The 23250-nt window shown below is 38.8% G+C and overlaps 1 protein-coding gene across 2 annotated transcripts in view; it reads right to left on the bottom strand.

Moving 5' to 3' along the window:
- Window positions 1-23250, bottom strand: part of MED13L (mediator complex subunit 13L) — a 304666-nt gene that overhangs the window by 58829 nt on the left and 222587 nt on the right. For both annotated transcript variants that reach the window (XM_030335708.1, XM_030335707.1), the window contains exon 5: window positions 404-549. In XM_030335708.1, coding sequence (XP_030191568.1) covers window positions 404-549 — 146 coding nt within the window. The remainder of the gene's footprint in view (window positions 1-403; window positions 550-23250) is intronic.

Below are 23250 nucleotides of genomic sequence, written 5' to 3'. Positions count from 1 at the left end.
TAACAGTAATTTTCTGTAGGTCATTGCATGCCTGAAACCATGGAACAAACAAAACAATGAAAACCTTTGATTGATATGATTTGTCAGTTACTCATTGGGTTCTATTTTTCAAATATTTATTGACCTCCTTTGGTTCTGAAGGAAATGCTCTACATTTTATTCCTTAATGCAACTTACCTAAGACCATGTTGTAAATGTGATAAGCTATAAGCTTTCAGCAAAACGTTAGATAGCTATTCGTGTGAAATGGTAGTCTTTCCTTTCTTCTTCAGAAGTTGACCCTTACGCTTAGTTTTAAAATGTCCATTTAAGATAACATCTCCATCTGCAAATCTTACTGGGCAAGGTGACTATCCACGGAGTGGGGAAGAGGTAGGCAACAGGGACATCACCATTTACTTACCTTGAAATGGTGCAGGTGAAGACTGAGCCATGTGTATATGTTCCTCATTGATTAAATAAATTGGCTGGTGTTGGGCAATCTCCACACTTGTGCACACATTACTTTCTCCATGAAGAAAGAATGTGAACGCGCAGGACAGATGCTCACTATAAGAGAAACAGTGAGAAATTCAACTCTCCATTTTGGTGGGAAATGAGCGCTAGACACAGAAATTACAGACGGGATACAGCTTTACTTTTATCAATCACCCAGCAAAGCCTGCCTCTGTGGATATTAATAGCATATACTTGTAGTTGATTTGAACAAGTAACATAACAATGACCTGTTGACAAAGTAAAGACACTAGTTACGCTACAATATGAAATCTGGAAAGCTATTGTGCAGACTGCCTCCTGTTTCATTTGCATAAAGTGTCCTATGCTGACTATAAACTCCTAAGGACAGAAAAAGAATCTTAACATTTTTCTACCTTAACATCCTTCTATCTTCTGAACTGGCTTTTAACGGATTCTAGGGACAAGGATAAAATAGTTTTGTTTATGTTTGGTATGACATAACAATAACATCAAATTTTACAAGCTTACAACATTGAACATGGTTAAAATTGTTCATCTAAAAATAGCAATTAAGGACACAGTTGTATATAAATTCCCAATATACAATTGCTAAGGTAATACAAGTCTCTAAATGGGCTGGTAATATTACACTTAATTTTTACAATTTACTTCTCATCACAAAATTTTATTAAAGCATTCCACCTCTCCATTTTCCACACAATTAGCTAAAAATTGATAAAAATGATGTGTCTTGGAGAAAAATAATTTCAAAATTACTACAGTAGCACATTCTTTCAAAGTTGTTAACTTTGGCCCTAAGCCAGTGATAATATCTCCATTTCTCAAGACAGCTTGTACGAATACTTGCCTGATGAACCAAAGTCACTGTAGGCCAGGCAACTATCATTTAAAAAATCATCTCCAAGATGTGCTTCTTCTCAAAATTTCCCTAAAATGTTATAAACTGTATTTTGAGTACTACTCAAAACATTAAATTTTGCTTAGGTATAAAATTATAATGCTTTAAGGGAAAATTGAAATAAAAATGGTAACATTTTCATTCTATCACAAAGTGAAGCATATATATTCTTCCTTGACAAGTATGTTGAGATAGCCTGTAGCTACCCCCAGCCCAAGGACAGACTTTGAGAACTTGATGGTACCTACAACCCTCTCCAGCTGTACAGTTCTGTGTTGTTTTTTTTCTTCTAAGAATACATGACACAGGAGAGCAGGGATGACAACAGTGACATTAGAAAGTAGAATCCCCCTTTGACCTACCAATACCACTGCTAAGACTTTATTCCATAGATAAAACTACTGTACAATTATTGACTACAGCACTGCTTGTAATAAATACTGCAAACAGCAAAAATGCCCATCAGCAAAGAACTGGTTAGCTAAACTCTGATCTATGATTCATCCCTACAAAGTAATACTGTGCAACCACTTAAAAGAAAATGACCACATTGACATGTGGAAACCTCCAACATAAAGTCATGAATATGAGGGGAAAACCAAGGCACAAAAACACTGTGGCTAATATAGTCCCATCTGTATAAAAATGGGACCGCGTCGGGGGAATATACACACACACAATTTGCTTACACTGGCATAAAATTTCTCTGGAAGCATACACTTTAAAACCCTAATAATCCTGGTTGCCTTTGGGGAATGACACGGCATGACTGAGGGAGAAAGAGAATTCACAATTCTTATTCTTTTATGCTTTTGAATGTGGGGCCATATGTCACACAGAGAGTAATGGAGGTAAGATCTGAAGGAAGCCCGTGCCTCCTGTCCTTGTGCAGTGTGCGTGCTGGCCCAACTGGAGGCATGCACTAGAGGCATCCATGGCGTTTCATCTCGTCATATTTGGCTCTTAGTGGAAGCCTGCTGAGATCATCTTTGATTCTGATTCTGTTATCTAACGTCCTGGCTATTTGATCAGCGAGCCATCAATATCTTTATCCACGCCATCACTAAAAATGGTGACAAAGACTGCAATGAGAATAGAATCCTGTGTCATCTTATCAGGTAAGTCCCAAATTACAAATTCACTGGAGTGCTGCCACCCATTCACTATTTCTTGTCTACAAAGGATACTCTGAAAGATTACGTCAAATCTCTAGATACAATGAAGATACATAACAACCGTCATAGTTCTCTGATCTAGACATTTGTCTAAAAGTAAAATTCAGGTAGTCTGATACAAAAGCCAACCCCCACCAACTTGTACTTTTAAGTAGAAGGAGTTCAGATATGTGAATAAACATTGTAAACAAGGGGCTCTACAAAACAATTATAGATATATTACGTTAGATACTGTTATGACAGAGTTAGAAGGTTATTATAAGCACCATACCTGTTTCTGCTTCTTCTCACCCATCACCTACTTTTAACCTAAACCATTCCTCACTCAATTTCATCTATTTCGTATACTCTCATTGTGTGCCAATTGAACAGCGCTGTAGAGGTGATCCAGATCAACGCCTTTCAAATTCAGGGAGGAGACTATGCCCAAAGTCACAATGGTTTAGAGCACAGCTGGATAAGAGTTCATTCCCCCTTTCTTAACATAGTGTTCACAGCACATTCATGACATTCTACCTTCCATCAATGCTACATTCACCCCAATAGAATATAGGTCCTCATCAGTGTGATTGCACAATGTGTAACTTATACCCGCCCCTGCATCATTTCTAACCTCCTACTAAACACCTTAACTTGCCTCAAACTGAAAGTGGAGCCTCACCCTGTTCTCTTAGGGCACTCCACCTGACAAGAATTCTAAGCCTTCTAACTCCATCTATTTTTCCACTCTTTATTCAGTAAATCAGGTCTGATTCAAGCAATTCTTTATTTAATCTCTATTATACCCTAAACATGTCCAAAGTTACACTTCTCTCACCCTTCCCCAGAGTCCTAGAGGACTACATATCTCCTTTTCCCGGTAAATGTACCCCTGTACTCATCCTCTTTCCCTTCTTGAACAGTCTGTATTTCTTCCTCTTTACTTGCCCCAGGTTCCTAAGCCATTAGATACCTTCTCTTGATCAAGTTACTGTTTCAGGGGTACTGTCACATCTTACTCCCCTGTTCACTAATATCAAATAACCAACATGTAAGCAAAATGGTCAGTATAAATAGTAGCAATACCACCAAATTATCTACAAATAAATAAATTTTGTGCTACAAAAGAAATGAGGTACTAAGAAAATAATGGAGGGGTGCTATTTTGGAAAGGTGCATAATCAGGGAAGAACTTCTCTGAAAACAAGGAGAGCACTTAAACAGGCTTGATTTTTGAGGTGCCTGGCTGACTCAGTCAGTTGAGCATCTGACTCAAAAAAAGGAGAGCACTTAAACAGGCTTGATTTTTGGGGTGCCTAGGTGGCTCAGTCGGTTAGGCGTCCAACTCTTGGTTTCACCTCAGGTCATGATCTCACAGTTTGTGAGTTCAAGCCCGCACTGGGCTCTATATTGACAGTGCAGAGACTGGTGTGGAGCTCAATCCCAAAACCTTGAAATTACGACCTGAGCCGAAATCAAGAGTCCGAAGGATCAACCTACTGAGCCACCCAGGTGCCTAGAGAGCATTTGGCATTTTAAAAGAAACTTTTTAAAGAGGAAATGTGGCTGCATTGTTGTGAAAATAAAGGCTAGTATAACCTGAATTTGGAAAGATAGGAATATTTGTTCACTCTCTGCCTACCAAAAAGACAAAGATACATCAGAGTAGCTGAAAAATAAAGTACATCTATCTGCATACTGTTTATAAAAGCCACACAAAATAAAACTACACAAGAATGAAAATGAAAGGGAGAAAATGATACGCCGGGTAAGTCCAAATAAAAATAAAGCTGGTATAGAAATAACAATAACTGAAACAATAAAATGTTTTTAAAACGTAGGGTTCAGGGGCGCCTGGGTGGCGCAGTCGGTTAAGCGTCCGACTTCAGCCAGGTCACGATCTCGCGGTCCGTGAGTTCGAGCCCCGCGTCGGGCTCTGGGCTGATGGCTCAGAGCCTGGAGCCTGTTTCCGATTCTGTGTCTCCCTCTCTCTCTGCCCCTCCCCCATTCATGCTCTGTCTCTCGCTGTCCTAAAAATAAATAAACGTTTAAAAAAAAAAAGAAAAAAAAAAAACGTAGGGTTCATTATTACATTATAATAAAGGGGAACTCAACAATAAATTAAAACAATCTTGAATGTGAATATTCACAACCATATGGTATGCCACAGAATTTTCAAATATGAAAAGCAAAAAAAAAAAATTGGTAGAACAAGGAAAAACTGACAAATCTGCAATGAATAAAGATTTCAACATACTCTTCTCAGTATGTAATAAAATAAGCAAATTATTAAGAAAACCAAAAAACCAAAGCCCCAATAATGACAAAAATATATAAACTTGAGTATATATGCTGACTTTCCAGAAATAACCTATTCCCTTTCCAAGAACACATGTAAGAGGAACAAAAATGAACTAAGTGGACACAAGACAAGTCCTAAATTTCAAAGATCAGATATCATACAGACTATACCTTCTTTAATCATAGTGCAATTTAGTTAGAAATCAGTTGTTTAAAAAATAAAAAGGTTAAAATAAAATCTCTTTGGAAACTTAAACATGCATTCCCTAAATAAATCATCGGTTACAAAGGAAATCACAAAATACTTAAAACTGTATGACAACGAAAATAATACAGGTCAACAACTGCGAGAAACAGTGCTTAAGAGAGAGTAATTTATACCCTTATGTGCCTGTAAGAAAATCTTAAAATGAGATAAGCATTCAAATTAAGAAGTTGAAGGGCCAAGAAGCTCAATGAAAACAGAAAGATGCAAATAATAATGACAAAAACACTTATTAATAAAATGGGGGGGGGGATTATCAATAGAAAGTATTGACAAAACCAAAACTTGTTCTTTGCACAAACCACAGTAAGACAAACCACCAGGCTGGCTGACTGCTCTGGGGGAAGGAAGTGGGGAAGATGCCCGCGCAAGGGAGGAGCACAGATAATCCTGGGAACCCAAAGAAGGAAGTAACCACAGAGAGTAGGAGTGTTTTGATGATAAAAATACTATACGTAACTTTATGCCAATAAATCTGAAACACATGAAATGGATAATTTTCCATAAAAATAGAAGCTGTAAAAATTTTTTGAAAAGAATAACTAAGAAATTCACCCACTGAATTCAACACCGGCTTAGAAGGTTTTATAACACTTTCAAGGAACAATCAGTCTTCCTATTCAAATAGTTTCAACAAATGATAAATAAAATAAAACCTCCCAAATCTTTCCTTTAGGCCTGTATAGCTTTGACAGTAAAATGAGATACAATTAGTTACAAGAGAAAGTCACATGTAACAATTTCACTCAAGAACAGACACAAGACTACTAAGTTAAATAATAATAAATCGAGTTGAAAAGTGATCCAGAGATCTACAATACCACCAAGTGGGGTTTATGTTGGAATAAAGGAATGGATTAACATCAGCAAATCTGTTAGTGTAATACAGCACATTAACAGAGGAAGGAGAAAAATCAAAGAATCCATCTCAGCACACAGAAAAAAAAGCATGTATTAAAATTCAAAAACTCCAATAATCATTATTTATAAAATAAACTCTTAGCAAACTGGAGTCAAAAGGAACTATCTAACTTAAATAGACAAAGCAATCATGCTGCGTAATGTTAAAACTTTAGAATACTCTATAAAAATTTGTTAAAAAGGCAAGACAAGGATATCTCCCCTTATATGCAACACTGCACTAGATGCCCAAGTCCTTGCGATAAGAGAAAGAAGTATAAAAACCAGAAAGGCTGTGTAACAGTATCTTTGCAGACAATGCAATTCTGTCAGATTTTTTCAATGTAGACTACAGATAGATAAACAGAAGTAACAACAGAGTTAAGGTTGGTAGACCCGAGATCAACAATAGCTGGGGTCTTACATGCCATTTACAAAATACAATGGGAAAAAAAAATACCCCATTAGCAACAGCAATGAAAACCAAAAGGTACTCAGAAAATAGATGAATAAAGGATATGTTAGGCTTCTACGGAGAAATTTACAGAACATTCAGTTTGCAGAATATAAAAGACATAAACTCTTGGGTGGGTGGCTCAGTCGGTTGAGCATCTGACTTCGGCTCAGGTCATGATCCCACGGTTCGTGGGTTCAAACCCCACGATGGGCTCTGTGCTGACAGCTCAGAGCCTGGAGCCTGCTTCGGATTCTGAGTCTTCCTCCTCTCTCTCTGTCTCTGTCTGTCTCTCTCTCAAAAATAAATAAACATTAAAAAATATTTTTTTAAGATGTAAACTCTTTTAAAAGACAAATCATATACCTAGATATGCTATCAGTATCATAAAGATTACAATTCTCCCCAAACTGATCCATAAATTCAATGCAATTCCAACCAATCTGATTCTGAAAAGTATACAGATCAAGAATAGCCAACACAATTCTGAAAACAAACAAAGCAACAGAGTTAACTTAGTAGTATCCAGATTTACTACTGAACCACAGTAATAACAACAGGGTAGTAATGACTCAAGAATAAAGACCCGTTAAATGGAACAGGGAACTCAGAAGCCCATCCTCCAAGGGCTCCCCATCTCACAAAGTGTAAAAGCCAAGAACGCAGCCCCGGTTGCCTTTATGACCAAAGTGCCTTCTGCTCCCTTCCATTCTCTCTCTCCATTCCAGTCGATACAGCTTCTTGCTGTTCCTCAAACAAGCCCATCACAATGCCTCCTCTTGGCCATTCAACATTACTGCTTCTTCTACCTGGAACTCTCTTGTCCCCAGCTATCAATAGGGCTCTCTCCCTTACTTCCTACAAGTTTTACTTAAATCCCATCTCCCTAGCAAGGCTTATCCTCACCATATAATTTAAAGGCACAACTCCCCATAACTCTCTTGCCCCCTTTCCCCTATAGCACTCGTCACTTTCTCATATTGTCTCTGATACACCAGTCACAATGCTTAAGAAGCACTGTGGATCTAAAAACAGCCTTGTAAACTGTAATGCTCCCGCCGCGTTACATTCTTACTACAGATAATGGGAAGGAAATGAGATACTGCAGGAGACAGAAGGGAAGGAGCAAGGAAGACAAAAAACAAAGTAAAAGAGGGATGGGAAGAAATGGGAGGAAGAAAGACAGGAGAAAAAAGAGGAGGAGAAGGGAGAGGGAGAGGAAGAAGAGGAAGAGAAGAACAGGAAGAGGAGTTTCTGGAGTCTATATGGCCATGTGTGGTGCTTAACAGGTAATTTTGTCTCAGAAGTTTGAATGAATTTTCTTTTTAAAAATAGCATTCAAGGGCACCTGGGCGGCTCAGTCAGTTAAGTGTCCAACTTTGGCTCAGGACATAATCTCACAGTTCATGGGTTCAAGCCCTGCATTAGGCTCTCTGCTATCAGAGGGGGCTCGCTTTGGATCCTCTGCCCCCCTCTCTCTGCCCCACCCCTGCTTGTTGTCTCTCTCTTTTTAAATAAATAAACTTAAAAAAAATCACATTCAAGATTATAATTACACTATTGGCAAATGTTCATGTTATGGACTTCATAGGGGGTCTGTTCTATAGCTTTAGCATTTGCCACTTGTTTTATTTTAAAAAATTAACAGGTGAGAATTTTGAATAAGAGTATAATAAATGCTAGAATAATTATTTTATGACTAATAAACAACCAGGCTTGTATTATATCTGTGTACATTATTCACAAGAATGTCATTTTAAGTGTCCTAAACACTATTGATGAGATAAAGAACACTATCGCAATTTATTAAACTATTTACAAAATGTAAAATTATTCCTACTTCAAATATGTAACATGACTTAGAGAAGCTAATTAAAGCCTAAAGGCTTTTTAAACTTCCTCTCACCACCCTCCTTTTTTCTCTCCTCTTCCCTCTGTTTCTCTTCTTTATCCCTCCCTCCCTTCCTCCACCTCTCCCCATGATTCTATTTTTATTCTTTCTTTCTCTCCCCCTCTCTTCTCCCTCCTTCCCTCTCCCTCTCCACCTCTCTCCCCACCAAGTGCTTTATTGTAGTTCACCTATGCTACAAGTCTATCTCCAAATATCTCACCAGATGTTTGTAACTCTTTATTCTAAGCTTCAAAGACCTATTTCTTTCAGATAAAACTAAGAAACAAACCACCAAAATAATCTTGTTTCAAAGTAACAAGGGCAATATCTGCAAGCAGTCAAAGCAACCAACTCCTACCTCACCTTGGAGCTTCCCTAGACATCAGAGTTTTAGGCAATGTATTTAATATTTCTCTAAACTAGGAAACATCCATCCATCCATCCACCCACCTATCTATCTATCCATGCATCCACTCATCCAGCCAGCCACTTATATATATAATACACAGATAAATGGATATACGGATGTATGTACATAAACGGTTTTGGAGAAATCTCTTCCGCTGTTTAAATGCTGAACAGCTAAACATAACATAAACAGATTCCCCCTGGTAGTCGGTGCAAGGAGAGCATTCACAAGAAAATGGTCAGTGTTAGTGCTGGTAGACACTGACCCCATTAGCCACTCCTCTAGCCTCAGCCAACCAGTCTGCTTCAGGACCGGGGGTGCTCCTTACTGTGCACGCCACGCTGCTCCATCCGTTGGTGTTCGTGCTCTTCTTTTGTCTAGAGTAAACTCCTCCTATCCTTCACCTAACTCCTGCTTAGCTTCTCCAAGAAATCATCTTTCAAGTCCCAGAGCAGGCTACGTGCCCCACATGCCTCTGCGTATACCTCAGTCAAAACACGTTTGTAAGTTTTACATCTAGTCCGTCTGACTAAATACTGTGAGGGCAGAAGTCGCATTTTAGCTTTCACTTTGGAACCTTCACATGGTATCTGGCACGGGCACATGCTGCATTAGTACTTAATTGAGTTTGTGATATTTTATATCTTTCCCCCCAAATTTTTTGGCATTTTACCAGATGACTCAGAAATAAGTTTGGAATCGTGAGCCAGAAGACAGGGAAGACAGGAGTAAAAGCTATGACACTCCAGCCAGGAATACATTCGGTGACACCTACCCATGGCCTTGAGAATTTCTGATGATCTTTCTAACTATTCTTCTGCAGGGAGCCTGCTCTGGGCATATCACTAATGGCTATAGGGTATAATATAGTGTGAATCTCTTTGGGACCCAAGGCAGTTTATACTCTCTGGATTAGAAAAGAGACGAGCACAAAATAAATAAGGACTACACATATAGGTCAACAGGATGTTCTCTTCTGTAAATGCCACTGAAGAATTCTGTTCCTTTACTCCATTATGCATCCCAAGTACTATGGCCAAATCAATCCTCCTAAAACACGTTTGTAATAAAAATCAATACTACTCAATCCCATGTGATAGTCCCCCACTGCCCAGAGGAAAAAGCTAAACCCCTCTGCCCTCTGCCCAGGCTTTCCTTATTCTAGTGCAACCCACTTTTTCTTTTTAAGTAGTATTTAAAACCCTACTTCCATGTACAAACTCTCAGTGACAGCCAGTTTGGAATGGTTAATGCTTTGTGCATCTCTCACATGAATTCCTGTAACTCCACGTAATTTCCCACTCCTTCATTCTCCTTACATCCCATTTCTCAAAGTCCAACATCACTTCTAACTTTCTCTGTAGAGCCTTCTCATATTAACTCGTTCCATAGAGACCTCTTCCTGCTACCAAGAGTCCTCACCGTGCTTGGCACCCATGCCGTCAGAAGAACTTATTTAACGAAGCACACCTATCTGTCTTGTGCAAGACGCTCTGCTACATTTTGGAATATGGAAATAAGCAAGTGCAGAACCAGGCCTTGGGTATGTTATAGTTTCCTAAGCAAAGTACCTAAAAACTTTAGAAGCAGCCAAGAGAGTAACATATAATTATTGTACTAGCCTGCATAGCAAGATCCCAAAGACATCAAAAGGCATAGCAATACGAAGATGGAGAAGTTCTGGTAGGATATCTTAGTCAAAATTTTCTACTTTAATAATATTAAACTTAAAAAAACCCTCATCATATGATTATAACATCTTATATGGGTTTGTATCCTATGCAATCTTAGAGAATTATCAGCTTATAAAAGAATGACACGAACCCAAGGGAATGAGGAGAGGTTTAGGGAAAGAAAAGTTTCCTACTATTTATAAAATATCGTGCATTCTATCTTATTGTTCTAATTGGGTTAAATTCTCTATTCTCAGAGGTCCAATAAGTAAAACTAAAAACTACATTCCAATAAGAAAAGAAATGTGGTTGCATTCTATCTTTCCAACATCTTCTCTCACTACATTAATTTGTATGTGCAAGGCTTCCATCGTCCCATTTGTTTCCTTCCTAGGACCTGTCATAATCTGAAGTTATTTATTTTGATGGTCCCCTCCCACCACAACGAAAGCCCTCTGTATTCCAGGAACCTAGCGCAGCCCATGACACACAGCACTTAATAGTCACTGAATGAAAGAATGCAGTTTTAGTCATAACCAATGATTAAATTACTTTTCTTTAGAAAGTTCCATCTTGAGCAAAACAAGAACAGCTGATGCACACTGAATATTTTTAAAGTGGGGGAAAGTTTCATCGTTAACAGAATGAGGTCATACGTAATTTCAATGATAGAGAAAAAAGTAACTTTTTTTTTAAGTTTATGAGGGGGGGGCAGGCAGGCAGAGAGAGCACACATACGCACATACATGAGCGGGAAAAGGGTAGAGAGAGAGGAAGAGAGAGATTCCCAAGCAGGCTCCACAACGTCAGCAAGGATCCTGAAGTGGGGCTCGAACACACAAACTGGGAGATCATGACCTGACCCGGCATCAAGAGTCAGATGACTAACCAACAGAGCCACCCAGGTGCCCCCAAAAAGGCAACTTTTTGCCAAAAAGGCAACTTTTAAAAGTGTTCACTCAGGAAAACACAAGGGGTTGGTGGGTGCTGCACCTCTGTAGTTGGGAAAGGACCCGCATAAATGCAAAAAAGGAAGGACTTAGTATTCCAGATCATTTTATTCTCTTACAATATTCTAAACCTTAAAAAAAACAAAAGATTTTTTTTACTTCTTACACGGAGTTTTCAGAATGCAAGTATTACATGTGCTTTCAAAATGCATTATGAATATTAATAAACTCCTGTTCTTTTCATGGTGTAAAAGTGTTTTGATAACAGATTCACAATGCAGAACGCATTTAGATAATTCTATCTAAACGCTTTCTGTGTTATGAACTTATCTTAAAATTTTCCAAGCTGTCATTAACCAAATCTCTTGCCAGAAGTAATTTGCCTCACTCTATAGATCCTCATTTGGGAATATTTTGCTAATGTTACTTTATCATTTCCTTTCCTTAAAAATACACTGTTTACTTTGGCAGCCTTCACAAAGACTATGTTGAGATCCTTTGCTCACTAGCATGCTGCTGACCTTTCTCTTATTGGACCAGCCTTAACCTTCTTCCTTTTTAAAAGAGGGTGGCATTATAATGTTCAAATAACAAGACCATGAAATTATTTCATAACACTTTGAGATGCTTTCATTATTTCATATATCTTCCCTTTAAATTATAAGTTAAATCTGATAAAAAGGTAATGAAAATGTCCAGGAAAGTTAATGGCACATAATTTTTTTTTAACTGAGAGGTAGCGCTCGTATTATAACTGTCAAATTACCATTACAATTTTATGAAATCACGCTCCTAAGAAGAATAGTTACCAAGTAAATTATTACAATACGAAACTGCCTTGGTGAACAACTCTCCCTCATATATAAAAACATATACCTACGAGCATATTTATCAATATGCGCGCACGCACGCACACACACGAAATTACATTAGCAAGCTCTAGGACTTCTCCTTTCTACCCTTCTATCCTCAGAGCTCAGTTGTTCCCTGTTAGGACGCTTGGCACTGGTGCATGAATTCGTGTTGGTCAGAAGGGTGCCATTCCTGGCACTGTAGTGGTCACAACCCAGCAGCACTTCTTACATTAATGCAAAACAGAGCCCTGCTGGCCTAAAGGACTTAGTGTTTCTCCCTGGGTGCCTCACTTGCTGGAAGCAAGTGACAGTGCAGAGGCTAAGATTCCCTGTATATCCCTGATCCAAAGGCTGGAAAGTTTGAGGGTTCCCATCCTGACGATACAAACCATGTAAGATAATTTTCCTGATGCCAAAATAGACATATGAGCCACTCTAGTCAGTGAAGAGAGCTTAAAAAAATCCGAAGCCGACATACACAAAATTTGAGGAGGCTTATGAAAGTCATCTTATTAAAATCTCTCTTGAGGTTACTAAACTAGGCCAGATTATCTAGTCACAGTCTCTGGACAGCCCTTTGAAGATTCAATGGAATGTGCCTGGCAGAGAATACAGATTAAAGTAACATTTATATTAGGTAACTCATAACCACCAAAGTACTTCTGCTCACTTTAAGACATGGTTGGATTCTTTTTTTTTAAGTATTAAAAAAAAAAACCTTTATTGACTTTTTTGGTTACTTTTAAAAGATAGCAACAAAGTATGTGGGGGGGGTGGGTAGAGCAATGAGGGGGGTAATGGAAAGCCACATAAATTTTCTACCATTTTCTCGTTAAATACTGTGAAGGCATTATATATTGCTAAGAATAATAAAGGACCAACTGACACTAACATAGCTAAGGCTTTCTTTTTTTGTTAAGATTTATTTTTAAGTAATCTCTACACGCAACGTGGGGCTCAAACTCACAACCCTGAGATCAAGAGTTGCACGCTCTGCTGACTGAGCCAGCCAGGCGCCCTGCTAGGGCTTTCTGTATCTTTTTGCCTGTGTGCCTGAGAGTATTCTCTAGCCCTTCTTTCCTGTTCCTTATTGCTAAACTGAAATGCTAAAATGAAATCCTCCCAAACTACAAAATATTCTTGTATAGTGTATCTTAAAATCATGGGTGTTTACCCACCAATATGACAGATTCTAACACCTGAGGAGGAGGAGCCTAAGTGGTGGTCATGGTGGAGTGACTGCCAGCTTAAAAGACACGTGCGGACAGATCCCCACACCCAGCTCACACTGGGAGAAAATGTAAAGCCAACAGGAATTCCAGAATGTTGCCATTCACCGGAAGAACAACAGCAGGCAGGGCCACACCTACACGGTCAAACAATGCCACCCCCACCCAAAAATCTGTTAAAAAATACTGGTGCTAGGTATGTAGGCTTTTTGCTTTCATAGAGCATTATTTCTCCATATTCCACTAATGTACTTCCTATCGTGTATGAGTATCAACCTTTATTATTTTTTTCCTGTCTCGTTATACTCATTATATGTAAAATACCTGAAATACTTCTAGAACAAGAAGAGGTAGGAAAAAGAGGGAAGGATGCATATGGAGATTCCCTTTTCCTTTCATACCCCAAGTCTAATTAAGGAACAATGTTATATTACAGTATGTATTTAATGAGAGCTGATATATAAATTAAACAGTACAACATGATAAAATTATTCTGTGTCCGTCCCTATTCACAGTAATGGTCCCAGTTACATTTTTAAAAGACAATGTCTACAATAAACAAAACGGGGAAAAAACTACCTTTTTATATCACACTATTTCAGATCTAGTAGCTGATACTCAGCTCAGTGTGGCTTGGCAAGTTCTTTAAAGGCTTCCCAACACTTGGCATTAGCCTACCAGAGAGGAGGGCCCTCTATATTCAGCACTGTTGCAAAATGTCTCACTCACCAGTACTCAAAGGAAGTCACAGTTTTCCCAGCAAAGGGAAAATAAAATTGGAGCGGACACTTATTTGGTAGAATGCTGTTATCAGTGAGTATTTATCTTCCATACTCTTCCCATACCACAGGCCTACTCCAGAGAGCTAGGTTTTTCTTTTCTTTAACCAAAACACAGCGCAGCCTTTAATCATCAGCAGTGCTTGTGATCCCAATCCCCTTATCCCTAACATAAGAAAAAGAAATCTGATGGCTAAAGCCAACAAAAAAATAAACTTAAGATGCTTCTACACGTTTTTTATAGTCTATTTAAAATTATGACGTCAAAGATAGCTACATATTTTGCAATATGAATTAACTTTGATTCTTAACAATTAAAAGCAATTTCTCCTGGGGCGCCTGGGTGGCTCAGACGGTTAAGTGTCCGGCTTCAGCCCAGGTCATGATCTCACTACTGGTGAGTTCGAGACCTGAATCGGGCTCTGCCCTGACAAGTGCTCACGCACGCTCTCTCTCAAAATAAATAAATAAAATTTAAATAATAATAATAATAAATAAAAGTAATTTCTCCTAATCAGGTAAAACTCGTATGACAGGATATAAAAGAAAGAGGAGATACTGGAACTCACACAGTCATCAGGTGCTGTAAACCTGAAAGATACTATTTATTCAATATAAGAATGGCATTAGCACCTCACTAAAGGGACAAGGAACACAGAAAACATCACCTGAAGATGTAGCCCCTAAAAGTACAGCCCAGAGATACCCAATAAATACCCAGTCTTCAAACTATTCTAATGTGCATAGTAGTTATGTAAACACTTAATGATAATCACATACAATCAGCATCTGGTCACTGCCAAAAAATATGATTTTAAAATTGTGAATGTTCACTTTTTAAAAAAAATTTTTTTTAATGTTCATTTTTTTTTTCAATGTTTTTTATTTATTTTGGGGACAGAGAGAGACAGAGCATGAACGGGGGAGGGGCAGAGAGAGAGGGAGACACAGAATCGGAAACAGGCTCCAGGCTCCGAGCCATCAGCCCAGAGCCTGACGCGGGGCTCGAACTCACGGACCGCGAGATCGTGACCTGGCTGAAGTCGGACGCTTAACCGACTGCGCCACCCAGGCGCCCCTTAATGTTCATTTTTGAGAGAGAGACAGAGACAGAGTGTGAGTGGGAGACACAGAATCTGAAGCAGGCTCCAGACTCCAAGCTGTCAGCCCAGAGCCCCACATGGGGTTTGAACCCACGGACCAGACCATGAGACCATGACCTGAGAACTGAAGTCGGACATTTAACCGACTGAACCACACAGGCGCCCCTCACCTTTTCTTTTTTTTTTTTCCCTTTTTTTTTTTTTTTTTTGAGTTCTGTCCCTTTTTCCATGTCTAGACCCTCTCAGACTCCGAGCTAGGTGCTCTCACTCATCTTGGCTTTAAGTACTGTCTCCATGTGCACGTCCAGGGGAGCTCTCTCTGAGACTGCCAATCTGTAAAAGACTTAGACATAAAAAGATTCTGACAGAGAATCTCCTTTCATTATCAAGAACCAGTAGCTGAGGCAAATTTCAGTTCATTTGGTCATTCAAGGAGTACGTGTGTGCTGCCCTAAATGCCAGGCGTACCCTACAGAAGGCCCCAAGAATCCCGGTTCTCAAAGACTGTACGTTATTGTTGGGACGATCCGGACAGTTTTAAAGTTTTATAAAGATAATTTGGGGGGGTAAAAGGTCTAAGAAGAAAACAAAACAAGGTGATGTGCCTGAGAGTGGCAGGGGAGGGGACCCGGGGGGAAGATAGGATACATTATACAGGAGGCAGTGGTGGGAGGGGAAGACTTCTTCCAGGAAGAAGAAAGGAAGGTGAGCCCGAGTGAGACCTAAGGGGAGGAGGTTTAGGCAGAGGGTATACACAAAAGGATATAGGAAAAAGTTTAACGTGTTTGAAAACAGAACAGCCACTGTGTTTGAAGCTTATAAATGGGAAGGAGACAGGTACAAAATGCAGTCAAAGAGGTGAGCAGGGGCTAGAACATGTAAACCTTCGACAATGGCACAGGGCTTGAATTCGATTCCAAATACCTACGGGATTTTAAGCAAAGGAATTCCTATGTCTAATTTATATTTTGAAAAGATCGCTTTACTTATTCTCTGGATACTATGTTACGGAGGAGTTAAGTAAGAGTAGATGCAGGGAAAACAGCTAGAAGGCTCTTCTGTCAGTCCAAATGAGAGAACAGCATGGCTTAGGTTGGCAGCAGTGGAGGCACCACGAAAAAGGTCAGGCACAATAGTGAGAAAAGGGCTAAGGGCAGAAACCTCATTTGGGAGACGTGCACATGGAGATGGTACTTAAAGCCAAGATGAGTGAGAGCACCTAGCTCTGAGCCTGACAGAGTCCAGACGTGGAAAAAAGGACACAACTCAACTTCTGCTTTGACATTCTCGGGTTCTTGGGTGGGGGGACCAATATGCAAAAGGTTTAGAGACAGAAAGATTCTGCAGGGGATCGATCTCCTTTCGCTGTCAAGCATCAGCACTAGTAGCTCAGGCAACTTTCACATGCTACCATGTTTTCAGTATATGAAGCAGATCTTTTAATGATACTTCTCCTAACAACAGGCAAAGAGAGAAAATTAATTTTTGTTTATTTTAGTGATAAAAGCTACATACACCTACCTACCTACACACACACACTCACTCTCTCTCTCTCTCTCTTCCATTGGGAATTTAATAAATTTAACTTAATCAAAGTAACCTATTCATATTTTCTCCTCTCAAAACTATTTTTTAAAAAGAATTCACCGAGTTTAACAAAATTTGCTGAAAACAAATAATGAAGTTATAAAATACTATTTGAACCAAATTATCATCTGAATAAATACCAGTTTTTCTAATTTGTAATCACACCTACAAATCTGATTAGTATCACAATTTGAAGTAACAATAAAAGAAGCAATCACACAATCTATTTTACATTCAGAGATTTCCACTTAAAATAATTTTCCTGTTTTATAATGCTCACAAAGGTGGGGAAGAGATATGTCAGTCATTGGTTTTCCCTTGATCAGGCTGGGTCATTTACTCAAGAGCAAGAGACTCCTTTAGATATATTACTTTTTCTCCAAATGGCTCTGACAGAGTCTTACTTACTAATTTTAAACATACATCAGATCTGGAAACTACCCAAACTCCCATCAATAGTAGTAGAATGGCTAATTAAATCGAGATATATTCACACAATGGAATCCCATACAGCAATCAGAATAAATGACATACAACTACACACAACAACTTCAATGACCATCACAAACAATGCTGAAGAGAAGACGAACCAAAGCATATATATGATTCTATTTACGTGAACTATAAAAATACATTAAACTAAACTAAGCTGTTAGAATAGGGCTCATGCTTGGGACGTGAAAAGAGAATGAGGGAGGTCTTGGGGTGCTGGTGACATTCTATTTCTTGACCTGAGTGCAGGTTACATAAATGTGCTCAATTTGGAAATACGTATTTATAAACACTACGATAAATGTACATTTGTATTATATATTATATTTCAAGAAAGTTACACATATACAATAAAAAAAAAGAAAAATGCTAACGTTTTGAAACATAAAGAATTTTAGGTTAAATCAGAGCTGTAAAAGCGTGAGTATTTATCTATCTGTGACAAACAGAATAATGGTTTCCCAAAGATGCTCCTGTCCTCACCCCCAAAATCTGTGAATAGGTTATGCTACACAGAAGGGAGAAAGAATTAAGGTTGCGATGGATTAACGTTGCTCATCAACTGACCTTAAAATAGAGAGATTATTTTGGATTAGCCAGTGGGCCCAATATAATTACAATGTCTTTAAATGTGTAACAGAAGAGTCAGTGTCAAGAGCTACAGGATGTGAAAAAGACTCAAAAAGTCTTTGCTGGCTTTGAAAATAGAAGAGGGACACAAGTTAAGGGGAAGCTAGAAAAGGAAAAGAAAGATTCTCCCCCTAAAGTCCTAGAAAGGAGTGCAAGCCTGCCAACATCTTTATTTTAGCCTGGTGAGGCCCGTTCCACACTTCTGATGTCCAGAACTAAAAAGATAATAAATGTGTAAGATGACAAATCATCATCACCTTTGTAGTGATTTGTTTTAGCAGCAATAAGAAACTAATACATTATCCTCTTCCCTTTATTTTTTTTCAGAATATCACATAGCTTATACACAAAATAAACATTTTATTCTATTTTTTTTAATTTTTTTTAACGTTTATTTATTTTTGAGACAGAGAGAGCATGAACGGGGGAGGGTCAGAGAGAGGGAGACGCAGAATCTGAAACAGGCTTCAGGCTCTGAGCTGTCAGCACAGAGCCCGACACGGGGCTCGAACTCACGGACCACAAGATCATGACCTGAGCCAAAGTCGGCCGCTTAACCGACTGAGCCACCCAGGCGCCCCCAATTTTATGTATTTTAAACAATACATACATTTTAGAGAAAAACAGATAATAGAAAAATATGGTATAACACTAACGGTTGCCTGTTTGTACGTGCTAATATAAGGTTCCATCTCCCCCACATTTTGGAGGTTATCTTTACGTCCTCCAATAATCAAAGCATACATTCATTACTTCTTATATCTATTTATGCAATACATTTTTTCCATTCCTATCAACACTCAAGTTAGTTCCCAAATCCTTTTACTCATGGAATCAAGACAATTATTTTCACAAAACCAATTTCTCAATTTACCTGAAAATAATGTCTGATGAATTTTGACTTTATCCTTTACCTCCTAAATTTAGTAAACTAACATTAATAAATGAATTTTTTTAAAGGGGAAGAAAGAGATCATTCTTTCCTAATTCAATAATATTTAAAAGCAAAACAATGAGGAAAAAATCAATTTGGAGTCATCAGCAAAATGCGATAGGACTTCTAGCTTATAATTTATCCTCATGAAAACCAGGCCATTTCAAAGTTAAGAGTCAAATGGTATTCTTCAAAGAACCTAGACTGGAATTTCTAAAATCAAATTTCTAAGGAAGCCTGTTGTAAATGACCAATTGCACATACTTAACTATCAACATAATAATATATCTGAATAAACATTTTATTATAACTCATTTCAAGATAGCCCTACTTTCTTTTCCCCTCCTAATGAAAGCGGCTTTAAGCAGCTAGGTATAAGATCACACCCACAGGGAAGCAGCAACAAAGGAGACAAAGAATACATCATATGACCTGTTATTATTATTGAATTTTAATCAACTACTTAAATGAAGGAACATCCAGCCTCCAACAGAGGCAAATGCAGATGGAGGTAAAATTCAACAATACTTTACTTAAGTTTAGGACTGCCCAAAGAACAACTAGAGTGGGTTTGAGCTGGTAACAGGAGGCATCTAAATGTGACCGGCAAAAGGAACTAAGGTAGTCGTAAGATCCAAGAACAGAACTAGATGTTGGCTATCCAGAACATTAGTGTTGAGAGATGGATGGTATTTAGAACCCCCATGAGAGGCTGCTTTTTAACTCAGACAAGTACAAAAGTACAGACGTTCTAAGGGGACGTTGTTACTAATGGGCATTCGTCCTGGACATCAGACAGGTTGGGGCAGAAAACGTTAAAAGTCACCGGCTAAGAACAAAGAAGTGAATGATAAGACTCTGCTCCAGATCTCTGCTAGCCAAGAGCGTTCACTTTATTTCTGGATGTCACACTTAAGAAGGGTCATAATCACACTGGAACACACTCAAGAATCACAAAAAAACTTACAACCAGACAACATGACAATAAGTGAAGGAAGGAGAGATATTTAACTAAGAAATGAGACAACTCAGGGAAGAGACATAAATAATCTTTCCTACACAAGCGATTCTCAAACATGCCATGCCATGAAACCTATTTTGCTCAGCATGGTGTTTTATAATCACTGCTGGGATAGTACATGCTATCCTCAATTGTGGCAAACATCAATCTTACACAATGATCAAAGTGTGGCCACACACCGGCCAATACTTCATGGCACAGAGAGAACTCAAGCATACTGGCCAAGCACCACGTACAGACGCTACCAAAAAATATACTTCAATTCAGTATAGACTCTCTAACTGGGCTGCTGAGAGAAAATATGAGCGGACAAGAAAGGTAATGTACTTGCTATCTCTGAAGGGCGGCGGAAGAGACTCGGGCATACTGAAAGGTGAGGCGGAGCAGGATGATCTGTACTAGCACCTTCAATCCTGAGATTCTAATGATTCCATATCTCAATTTCCAAATAAGCTGTACCTGTTTACATTTTTTTTTAATATATGAAATTTATTGTCCAATTGGTTTCCATACAACACCCAGTGCTCATCCCAAAAGATGTCCTCTTCAATACCCATCACCCACCCCCCCCCCTCCCTGCCACCCCCCATCAGCTCTCAAGTTTGTTCTCAGTTTTTAAGAGTCTCTTATGCTTTGGCTCTCTCCCACTCTAACCTCTTTTTTTTTTTTTTTCCCTTCCCCTCCCCCATGAGTTTCTGTTAAGTTTCTCAGGATCCACATAAGAGTGAAAACATGGTATCTGTCTTTCTCTGTATGGCTTATTTCACTTAGCATAACACTCTCCAGTTCCATCCACATTGATACAAAGGGCCATATTTCATTCTTTCTCATTGCCACGTAGTACTCCTTTAAGCTGTACCTATTTAAAAAAAATCCCACATGGACTGATTACTCAGAAGCAGACGCAATACTGAAAGGCAAAAGCGCATCAAAATGTAAGGGGAAGATGTACTGAGACAAGGTAAAGAGAAATATCTTGAAGACACTATTCCGAAACTTTAATGTATATTGTTGGTAAAGCCACAAATGCATGAGTTATTAAATCAGTCCCCCGAACCAAACTTTTCTGCTCTCCCTTTATTACCAGCCTTACTATTTGAAAGCAGAACTTACATGAATACCTATTTTATAAAAGCGGCAATATAACAGAGGTGAATAAACACAAATTTATTCCCCCTGGAAAGGAAACATGAGGCTGATAGCCTTCAAGAGCAGCATCCTATCAGCCTCAAGTATCAGCCTGTGAGTTGGAATGAAAAAAAAAAAAAAAATCAATATTCTTTGAATAGCAAGAGTTATAAAACGAAGAAAATTTTCCCTGGGTATGATGCCATTACACTGTTTACTCTCAAGGGCTGAAGTCTCAATTCAATTCTTCCGAGGATAAAGGGCCGCATTCATCCACTGTTAGCTGATGTTCATCTCGAACAATATACTCACACACAACGTAAACTTTCAAATTTCTTATTCAGTAACACTTAACTTCTGTGCCTGGGGTCATCACTGGTAAGAGTTCCTACAGATATTCTTTCTCCGGTTTCCTTTGTCAGCTACCCTGGAAGAACTGCCATCTCAGAACTCAGCAGATAGTTCTATCCCTCTACCCATTTAATCATTATAGGCTGAATCCCCTCTGCATCAATTAAGCACACAATGGAGTGCAGTACATAAAAACCACAATAAGCAATACAGAAAAAAGGATTAAAGCCATGAAAAATGTATTAATTTATTCTACGCAATGCACTTGTAATTCTTCCACTTTCAGTCAAGATCACAGTACAGTTTAATAGTCTGGTTCAGGGACCAATTAATCCTTTTATATTTAAATCAATCACTGACTCCTCTCCGAATAATTTAGCTTCTACATGCTGCCTCCCATTTGATGTCTTTAGGGAAAGAGTACAGTTAACACTGTGTGGCACATTCATCATGTTTGGTAATAGAAAAAGAATTGCAGTATCAGAGAAATCTCATATGGAAAGGAGAACATGCTCTAAAACATGTTAGCATAATCACTGTATGTGCCATCTTTTTCTTAATTAAAACAGGCAAGTTAAACCTGGGGCCGAGAGTACACCCTTCATCCAGCCTTTCACAGCATGTGTGCATGCATGTAAGTACTTATTTGGGAATGTATAAAATATACATCCAAGAATAAAGCCTTTCGATACAACCCCTTCAGCTCTACCAGTGTCAGATCCCCTCTCTCATCCCAACCAACAGCAGGATGACCTCACGATGCTCAAACAGTGGGAATAGGGAGGAAAGTAACAGAAAAGCGAAGGTTTTACTCCAACTGGCATGTGTCTGGCACCTTGCCACAAAGCTGTGTCCTTTTCTTTGCGTAACTGTAAAGCCTAATGAATAGGGTTAATTCAACGCAACAGTCAGGTGTCGTCTATGGAGAGCAGATGTCCGTGTTTCAGGAATATTTGAACAAAGAGGTCAAGAGAGTGTGGAGAGTTCACACGACTGAGAACGACAAGACTGTGCTAAAACGATTCCCTACTTCATTCCACACTGAAAGAAGAAGGTCCCCCTCTTCTTCCCTGGATCTTACCACAACAAGTCACCGTTGTATTCTAATGCCACCTCATGGATTACAAATGCACAATTTAGCTTCGGAAATTTCAAAGCAAACATAAGCACTTTTCAAATGGCTACAAGTTAAGTGTTTTTAAAAACTCTTAACTGGCTAACTTTGTATGTAGATGTAGCACTAAAAAAAGTGGAGTCTGTATCTTGGCAAAACTCAAATGCACTGCTGACTCAGGAGCTCTGCCAGTTCAAACAATTCCAAAGGGAGGAAAGCACACAGTGAATGTTAACTCTGTGTTCGCTTCATACCGACTAGACTAGACGTATCAAATGGTAAAAGGCTAATATCAGCTCTGTCATATTACTGGAAAGTAATCCACTATAGGCAGTAAGCCAAACTCATAAGTGCGCACAACATCTAAAAACTGAAATTTGGGGCGCCTGGGTGGCTCAGTGAGTTAAGCATCCAACTCATGATTTCAGCTCAGGTCATGATCTTACTGTTTGTGAGTTCGAGCCCCACAATGGGCTCTGCGCTGACAGCACTGACAGTATTGAGCCTGCTTGGGATTCATATTCATTCTCTCTCTCTCCCTCCCTCCCTCTCTCTCTCTCTCTCTCTCTCTCTCTCTCCCCCTCTTAATAAATAAACAAACTTTTAAAAAAAGAAGAAATTTAAAAGGCTGCTTTTAAAAAAAGAAGAAATTT

The sequence above is a fragment of the Lynx canadensis genome, chromosome D3 (assembly GCF_007474595.2).
Source record: "Lynx canadensis isolate LIC74 chromosome D3, mLynCan4.pri.v2, whole genome shotgun sequence".
Classification (NCBI taxonomy): Eukaryota; Metazoa; Chordata; class Mammalia; order Carnivora; family Felidae; genus Lynx; species Lynx canadensis.
Note: the sequence above shows the minus strand (reverse complement) of the source record. Positions and strands in the feature narration are given on the sequence as shown.